Source organism: Cetorhinus maximus, chromosome 13, assembly GCF_964194155.1.
Source record: "Cetorhinus maximus chromosome 13, sCetMax3.hap1.1, whole genome shotgun sequence".
NCBI classification, from domain to species: Eukaryota; Metazoa; Chordata; class Chondrichthyes; order Lamniformes; family Cetorhinidae; genus Cetorhinus; species Cetorhinus maximus.
In genome coordinates, this window is record NC_135891.1 from 23411477 (window position 1) to 23421450 (window position 9974).

At 40.7% G+C, this 9974-nt stretch overlaps 1 protein-coding gene across 1 annotated transcript; it reads left to right on the top strand.

The window, feature by feature from the left end:
- Positions 1 to 780: 780 nt before the first annotated feature.
- slc32a1 (solute carrier family 32 member 1) lies at positions 781 to 3687 on the top strand. Its single transcript, XM_078556285.1, has 2 exons — positions 781 to 1510; positions 2051 to 3687. Exons 1-2 carry the CDS (start codon positions 1136 to 1138, stop codon positions 3236 to 3238), a joined length of 1563 nt encoding a protein of 520 aa, XP_078412411.1. The 5' UTR covers positions 781 to 1135; the 3' UTR covers positions 3239 to 3687.
- The last annotated feature ends 6287 nt before the right edge of the window (positions 3688 to 9974 follow it).

The window sequence follows — 9974 nt, forward strand, 5'->3', positions numbered from 1 at the left end:
GAATGGGATAATATATGATCATTAATTTGTTAATACTACATCGAAAAGTACTTAATTCAATGACCGCGACTGTTCACAATTCTGCATTTTATTGTCACGGGTGAATATTGCATTCAGTGCCAAGAGACTTGATTTCAGCAACATCTGAATTCGGCCTTGAAACAGATAGAAAATCCCGGCGGCAAAACGAATTTGTCTCCGCATTGTATTCTCTGGAAGCTAAAAACATGTTTAGGTAAGTGATGGCTGTGAATAGTGGTGGAATGCTTTCTCCATAGGACATATTTGGCTCATTCCGATCAGAATAAGGAATCTAGGAAGGAACGTGTGGAATATTCCCTGGCTAACACTATCCAGGTACAACTTCATGATTTCTCTCCGTCATAAGATAAACACGTGAAGTAGGTTTAATTCACAAACTAGTTATCTTGATCAATAATACAAGAGCCCCATTGTGGTAAAGCGATTCATGTTTGAGAAAACCTTCAATATAGGATAAGATCTTCATTCACTGTGACTTTGATTACATTATACTTTAATGTTGTTTGTGAAAATATTAATGCAAGTGCTAACAGAGCATGCGATTCCTCACGATGCAGTAAACTGAAACAATGTTATGGGTAGGACGGGAATCGGGCGCCCCTCCCACCTGAATACATACAACCTTTCTGGTTGATAGATGAATGTGCTGGGTTTGGAGACGTAGTTGGCAAAGCAATGGCTTGCGTTGTCAATTGTATGACACGTCGCCTTTCATTCGTCCCCTTAGGCTCTCCACAACAGAACTGGCATCATTCCGGCTGAAGGGAACCAACTGGGACCTTAGCGGTTCAGACTGGGGTAAAATCTGCGCAGAGAGAAGAGAGCTCCGAGACAGGACTGGCGTCTTCCCATCGTTTGCTGTTTTCCACCTTGCAGCGAGGGAGTCCGGTTTAGGATGCGGGAGGAAAGGTTGTAGACTCCAACTTGAAGAGCTGTCATGATCCACGGAAAAGACTGGAAAGAAAGGTACACTTTCAGTAAGATTTGGAGATAGCAGTTTGGGGTCCCTTTCCCCCCAACCCCTCTCCTTCACGGCGCAGATTAAAATTACTTTCCTTTTTGCACAAGAGAATATCCCAAGAACCAAGTAGCGATGGCGACGCTTATAAAAAGCAAGCTTTCAAATGTTGCCACTTCCGTCTCGAACAAATCTCAGGCTAAAGTTAGCGGAGTGTTCGCCAGGATGGGGTTTCAAGCGGCGACCGATGAAGAAGCCGTTGGGTTTGCGCAGTGTGATGACCTGGACTATGAACATCGGCAGGGTTTGCAGATGGACATTTTGAAACCCGAAGAGGCGACCGGCGAGGCAGAGCCAGCGACTGAGGGCGATAGTCACTACCAGAGAGACGGCACTGGACTGCCTCCTTCGACCTCCAAAGATGGGGAGCCGTGTGTGGAGTTAGCAGCTCAGGGAAAGCCCAAAATTACCGCCTGGGAAGCGGGCTGGAATGTGACCAACGCGATCCAGGTAAACCAGACATCTTTCATCATTACTTTACTTTAAAAATCATCATTACTTTAAAAATCACATTCCTCCTCGGTTGTTGCAACTTTGGTTCATAATTGATGCTGGAATAAAGATAAAGTGGATATAGAATGCAACTGATCTCTCTATTGCTCTCCGCAAAAACATCATTATGTAAATAGAATATTTGTCTCTTTAATTGAAGATGGCTGGTAACTGGAGCAGAGTCTAAATTTAGCTTTATAAAACGATGCATTTTATTGCACCCGATGGCGAACAAGCATAACATGGAAACGAAATGCAGAATAATAAATGCCATGGAAAAGTAGCAATATGCATTTAATTAGCTGTTGAAGATAAATCATCTGTACATTGAACAGCAAGTAACCTATATAATGTGAATTATTGGCTGCAGACATAACACTGCATGTCCATATGTACATTTGAACTGTAAGATCTGCTCTTCACGCTTTTTAAATACTTTCTGTTGTAATGATAACTTGAAAAACTGTGTGCCCACATTGCGTTGTATCTGTTTTTCAGGGTATGTTCGTCCTGGGCTTGCCCTATGCGATCCTCCATGGAGGATATCTCGGACTATTTTTAATCATTTTCGCTGCTGTTGTGTGTTGCTATACGGGGAAGATCCTGATTGCTTGTCTGTATGAGGAAAACGAAGACGGCGAGCTGGTGAGAGTAAGAGACTCCTATGTAGACGTTGCCAATGCCTGCTGCGCCCCTCGCTTTCCGAAGCTGGGTGGCAGGGTCGTGAATGTAGCCCAAATCATTGAGTTAATAATGACCTGCGTTTTGTATGTGGTTGTAAGCGGCAACCTTATGTATAACAGTTTCCCAAATCTGCCCATCTCTCAAAAATCGTGGTCTATTTTGGCCACTGCAATATTATTACCTTGCGCGTTCCTGAAAAATCTCAAAGCGGTGTCCAAGTTTAGCTTGCTCTGCACTCTGGCACATTTTGTAATTAACGTCTTAGTGATCGCCTACTGTCTGTCTAGAGCCCGGGACTGGGCCTGGGATAAAGTCAAATTCTACATTGACGTCAAAAAATTCCCAATATCCATCGGCATTATCGTTTTTAGCTACACTTCACAGATCTTCTTGCCGTCGCTGGAGGGCAACATGAAAAGCCCCAAAGAATTCCACAGCATGATGAACTGGACACATATAGCGGCGTGTATCCTAAAGGGACTATTTGCCTTGGTAGCTTACCTGACCTGGGCAGATGAGACAAAAGAGGTAATCACAGATAACCTCCCCTCTACTATCAGAGCAGTGGTCAACGTGTTTCTAGTGGCTAAAGCCTTGCTCTCCTACCCGCTACCATTCTTCGCAGCTGTAGAAGTCTTCGAGAAATCCTTTTTCCAAGAGGGGAGGATTCCAATGTTTGCTAATTGTTATGGGATAGATGGTAAACTCAAAGCATGGGGGTTAGCTTTACGGTGCATCCTAGTGGTCTTGACTTTGCTTATGGCCATGTATATTCCCCACTTCGCCCTGTTAATGGGCCTGACTGGGAGCCTAACGGGTGCTGGCCTCTGTTTTCTGCTCCCAAGCCTTTTCCATCTCAAACTTTTGTGGCGAAAACTGCAGTGGCATCATGTCTTTTTCGATGTATCCATATTTGTCATAGGCTCTATATGCAGCGTGTCCGGGTTCATCCATTCGCTGGAGGGACTAATTGAGGCTTTCGACTCCAACACAAGCGACTGAGGGTGTCCTCGGGCATGTATCACATTTCCTCTAGATCCACAAAACATTTCAGATAGGCGCCCACTTTAATTTTGCGCAGAATTCAAATTGTTACCTTAAATGGTCAAGTACAGAAATAATTCCATTAGTGTAAAAATCTACAATTAACTTCTTACTGCATTGCGGCAGCCGATGCAATTACAATTCAACGTGATTTAAGTAAAGGTGACAGGGCCAACCTTCAAAAACACCTTGATGTACTTCCAGAGTATTTCAAATATGCAGTACTGGCGGGGTCTGCTGTAATCAACTCGCTTCCCAACATTATAGGGTTTCAACAATAAGCCTCTGGACTGGGAGCATTTTAAAATCCATGTTTATTATATGGAGAGGAATATATGTGCTATCTAAGCGATTATTTCATGAACATGTGGAAATGTTTTAAACCGTATGTGTGGTGTGGTTATACATGGCGGAATGTATAATGCAAAGTTTATCTTGAAGTATACATTGTGTAATATAAATATATATACATATATGGCATAATAAATGAGAGTATATAATACATTTTGGTGGTGTTATTTATAACGCTGAATGCAGTGGAATTACATGTCTTTTAATTAGTGAACAATCATTGTGCAAAACGGCAACAAAAATAATCAAGGAGTGCCACATTTGGTTAATTTATTTTGACATGTTTAAAGAATAGTGACGTTTGCGTTCTATATGTTAACAGTGGAGCCCAAGGCAGGAGCCCCACGCATGCAATATATTCCATCCATCACAATTTAAATATGCTTCACTTATACGGTCTAATCCGACCATTGTTTCCAGACTTTCTTTAAAAAGTAAACTAGAGAAGTCAATTTATTTTATTTTGGGGCGGTTGAGGTTGAGGAAATCGCAGTAACATATTCCTGGATTAACAGCACACGATTAATCGATAAAATGAGAATTCTTAGCCAACTGATGCATCGCATTCGTCCATATTATTAAATGTTCCTCCCTGCAACGGTTATTTTATTCTAATATTATGTAACTAATAATGTTTGATTTCACAACACATTTGAAGTTCTATAATGATAGTGAGATCTACGTGTTTAGTTTTCGGTAGTGCGATATTGCTGAATTAAGTATCAAAGCTTTTTTTAAGCAAATAACAAATACGTTCTTAAATGCAGATTCTCAATTTATATTATAAATATTATATCTGTGTGTGTCTGCACGATCGGCGTTTCACTACCGGATTTAGTGTCACAAGTGCCAGACTTGCTCTAAATACATGCACATTTTTTTTTATACAGAGTGATTATTTCAATGACAACCAACCCAGCCATCGGAATGGGGAAATAACTTGAAGAACGGGATTTTACAGAATGGGTACAGAAGGATCGGATTTACAAATTAGGGATGCAATAAGGCATATTGAATCACGTAGCTATTTCCAACCAATCACGCGCATATTTTATAGGCATTTAATATTTTCACATTTACTTTGCTTTGAGGTTTTAATACAAGTAATCTTGATTTGAATTTAGGACAGCTGGGTTATTGGTAGATAAAAGATAAAACCAAATGGGGGGAAAGCAACCTTGCAGGAAATTGGTCGCTGCTCGTTGGAAGATAAGCCAGCTTCGCGTTCTCCTTCAACTCAGCATTTTCCCCAAAGGTTTCATGGGCAAATACCTGATAACCTTACCTCTGACTCTGATGACCTCACACGATTAAGATTTTTCCTGCATTTAAAGGCTAAAATTTCAAATAAATGAGCGCCAAGAGCAATGTGTGAGTGCTCTCTAATGCTTAAGTCAAATCATTTATGTACGTTTCGGAAAACGTTTGAAGATTTCAGACACAATTGTTACAGGTAACTTACTTTCGCTCTGATACATGTTATTTCTGGCAAACCAGTTGAAGGTCATCCTAAATACAGATAGCAATCGATTATCATTTCACCGCCTTCTCATTAGGGAGTGGGACTAGCTAAATTGCTCTAGCGGAGAGCCTGCACGGACTTGACGGGCTGAATACCCGCCTTCTGTCTTTGAGCCATTCTATGATTCAGTCATAACCCATTAAACAGGGGAATGCAATTCACAACAACCTATACCGTTGAAGGTCACCGTGCCTGCAGAAATATTTAAGTACAAATTGCTTAAGGTTATTCAGTACGATTTTCATCTCTGTGTCTCATTATGGTAATATTCTAATATTGCTTATAGCTTCAGTCTGGTAAACAGGGAAATTTGAAGATTGCATTTCAGTATTATCTAAACTGGTATTAGGCTCGTATTTTTTAAGTCACGAGTATTTATCAGTCAGAAAAGAAAACTTCTACGAGAAACAATAAACAACTCGATGGTATAAAAAGGCTATAGGCAAAGTATTTGCATACTGACTAAACAAACCTGTAATATCTCAGGCAGTGGTGCTATATTTGGGGAGTAATGAGTAACGGACAACCTTGCTTTAACCAGGTGCAGTTAGTCTGTTAAACGCTTTGCTATCTGGCAAACTAATTTTCATTTGGCTGCTAAAATAAGTAATCGAGACTAACTTTTATTTGAAACCTACAATTTAATTAATCTTGTCGCTGATAAATATCATTCTGTTTTTTAACCATTTTCGTATCGTATTTGTTCTCCTAATCCTGGCAAACAGTAACAACTACTTCACAAACATCGAGCTTTCTTTGTGAAAAAAATCTACTCCCTGTGTCTGAGCTTCCAATGCAAAACACTTAATTTCCGTCAAATGCAACTTCGGATAGGCCTTGTTTTTGTTTTTACAGAATTCAAAAGATCTTCATCTTGATTACAAGGGAACCATTGTTGGAATATAAATTTACCATTAAAATACGACGCGTATGCAGTGTGACAATTGGACTTGTTTCTATATAAGAAACGAAACAGCCCACTGTACATCACATTGCAGCATAAATTGATGCCAAATGATTTCATTATTTGTAAATTGAACGCAAGACAGATAATTGAATTCGAAGCATTCATTCTAATGCGCGAGATTAACGAGACAATTCAAGCACTGCTTGTTGAATTTCTTTTGTCCGCAAACGGAGGGAGAACTGACCAAGTGTTTTAAGTTAAAATCCCAGACAGGGGTTCAGAAAGTTTGTTATTGCCCCTTCAGTGCTTTGTGGGAATTGTCAGTTTTGATCTGAAAGTGCGAATTGTAACGCTTGCCAAAATGTCTCCAGCAATTTTTGTAGGAATGCATTCCATGCGCGGTAGTGGTGGGGGCGGTGGTGTGGTTGGGGCTGGGGGGGGGGGGCACATCCCTGCAATGCGGTAAAACAGGAAAGCAAGTAGAGCGCTCCCAAGAGGCGATTTGCTCAACTACATCATCATCATTATGCCGTTTTCCAGAGAGTCGTTAGCGGAATGCAAACGGTGGAGCAAGAACAAAATGTTTGCCCGTAATATCAAAGGAAGGTTTATGTATATATACATACACACGCATACACACTTACATATATAGTCGGCATTGTACATTTTCCTGAGTTCTGATCACGTTAATCTGTCTTTCTGTTTCTGATGCTGACTGCCCAGTTGTGTATTCTCAGCAGTTGGCTTTCATTTCAGGTGTCCGGACTTTGTTCCTGCAGTAGACTGTCTAATCGTTTCGATAAGGCGCTGCATAAGACATAGGGACAGATACTGAAGGAATGTGGGCTGAGATTTGCTTGCACTATTTTCAATTGGTCATCTTCAGTTTTCTGTCACACTAACGATTGAGGTGTTGTAAAGGGTAAATTCAGCACAGCAACCAGTTGGAAATTAAATTCGTACTTTAGCAAAACATTTGTTGGAAAATATTATTGACACCAAGGCACTTAGAAAGATGTACGTTTTCAAACACAAGAAATTAAGCAAAGCCAGAAATAAAAATAACGGTATCAATTTAACTAACTGTCAAAAAGACTTAAAGAAACAAACGCCGATTGCATTCGATTTCTTTGGAAATGAAACATTGCTGAATAAAATGGTCTTTATATATACATATATATATATATTCATATCAAAATGTCTCAAAGCTCTTCGTAGAATGAATTTCTTTCACAGTGCGGTGACTGTTGTTTAACCTATTTTAATAAAACATGCTTGACTCTAACGTCTAAACTGTTAGATTTGGCTATTCATCAGAATTAAGTTTTAATATGCATTTTGAGTTTTCCTACTGTTGTACAGCAGAATAAATATTTCACCAATGAAGTGGAAGCACCCTGGCTAATAAAAGTGAGAATAGACAAAGGGATACAAACGAAGGCCACTGAATATTGTTAGTAGTCAGCTAGTGTCTTCAAATCCAGTAATTCAAAAAAAAATCTTTGTAATTATGCTGCACTGCCAGTTAATTTATAGGGTGAGTGAGCAAGGCCATTTTTGCCATCTTAATTCATCCATACAGAATCACCCTATTTTTTTCCTATTATACAACCCAAGCACTTAAATGATTCCATGATTTTTACCTCCACTGCTGGGAATTAGTTTGATTTGTTTATCACTCTGTGTAAAGACAAATTTTCAAACATCAATACAAAAATTACCTTTTACTAGGCTGAATCTACAGCTTGTATTACACTCAAAATTTACTTTAAGTGACATTATAGATGCTCCATTTCCATCTGCAAGACCACCTCTCAGACACATCCTTTCCAGGTTGAAACCCTTGGGGCCAGAATTTTTAGGATGGCGGGGCTTCCTGTCCTGCCATCCGAAGAGTCGGTGGGGAACACATCCCCACTGACACTGAGTGGAATTTTATGGTCCCATCACGGTGGGTGGTGGGGGCCATAAAATGCCGTGAACCATTCAAAAGTCCATTGGTTTCAGCGGAACCATAAAATCCTGCCATCCTGCCAGTGTAAAATTCTGCCCTGTCATGATTTCACACTCCAACGAATGTTAATCTGCTGCAGATAGGTCTTCCGCCCCTTACTGGGGGTGGGGGGCAATCTGATTGGTTGGCAGCTCTCTAGTCCCCGCGATGCTAGAAGCTGCAGTGATCAGAGTCTAAGCCCTGGGAATCCAGGAAGAGGTAAGTTTTGGGGGTCTCGGGATAGGAAGGGTCGGAGAGCCTGGTGGGGGGGTGTGGTGGTGGATGCTAGGGGTTGGGGTGGTGGGGGAGAGGGAGGTACTGAGGTTACCAAACCTTGGGGGGTGGTGAGGAGGTGCCTGAAATTAAAAGGAGTCTCCTGATGGAGGCAGCCAACCCTTCCTTCCCACCCAAGGCTGAGGCTTGAACCTGATTATTTTAGGGCTTTCCCATACCCAGCCCATCCTCCTACCAGCCTAAAAGTTGAGGCTGGGCGAGAAACAGCCCTTAAATGGTCAATAATTGGCCACTTAAGGGCCTTGATTGAGGCAAGGTTGGACAGCCTGTCCGAGGCCTCACCTGACTCTGTGTAAAATTGCAGAGAGGCCAGGGTGGTTGGGAACTCAGCGGGAAGGCCATCCGAGGAACTTTACACTCACCCCCGTCTACAAACCCATCGGCGGGAGATTGTAAAATTCAGGCCACAATTTCTTCAGTCTTTCCTCAAGCACGAGGGGTTAATCTTTTGGATCTTCTCTGCAAAGTTGAGCGCTTGAATATCTCTCTACGGTCAGTGACCAGAACTGGATGCAGATCTCAAGGTGTGTTTTGGCAAGGCCTGGTCTACACAATTTGAATATTATCCCCTTTGATTTATATCAACTGTTTTGACTATGTGGTTCAACTTTCTAAAAGTTATTGTTCCACCAACTGTAACTACATCACCTAAGTGAGGTTGTGGTTGCAAATGTTTAAATCAATGAATGCCAAAATAAATTAAAGTTTATCTTTTCATCAGGAACTGCACAAAGAGAATTGATTTTAGCTTGCAAGAATTTAGACCATCAGGAGATTTATTTAAAAAGAAGTCCTGAATACCTTTCAAAACCTATGCATGGTGAGTCTGCATCTGATCTATTAAAAACAATGCAATCAATACTATTGACAGTTATTCTTTTTCACTGACTGACAGCCTTTTCTTATCCTTGAGTTCAATATTTCACTCCTGACGGACCTGCAAGTACCAACTTGACACAGGTGGTAGCTTTCTTGCCTATACGCTGGACATTAGTGGCTTTAAGTCCTGGTTCATGTTGATGGATCTTTGAACTGTTAGGGATTTTTCCTTTTCAGTGACATTTTAAATTCAATCTCCTGTGTTTTAGAGGTTCAATTGTACGTAAAATTATCAAGAGCAGATTTATTGGTTATTCATTTCAGTGTTGTGTTTGGGACTTCAATGTGTGCAGAATGGCTATTGCCTTTACCAGGTGATATAAAGAACTGCACAATGTAATTCGCCATATGCAAAATACTTTAGGACATTTCTGGGAACATTATAAGGTGCTTTTATTAATGAGTTTTCTGATCTTGTAGATGGTTTTTGGAAACAAAATATAAAGGTGGCAGGGTGATGGTGTGCATTGAAGCAATGGGAGGATTTGGTTTTCAACTCCCATTCCACTGGATCCTCGATCTGAGTTCTGTTGGACAGAGTGCCTCCCTGCAGGAGGACAGAAAATCACACAGTGTCATATAAAAGTATCCGTACAACTCCTACCTGCCTATTTTCTTTGTGGCAGGGTATGAGATTCAGGTTGAAGAGTAAGTATGGTCAATAAACTGTTTCATAAAAACTCTATGTCAACATTGAGCTTTGTATTAAGTTATTTTAGAACTGAACTTGATATTGATTAAAAAAAAA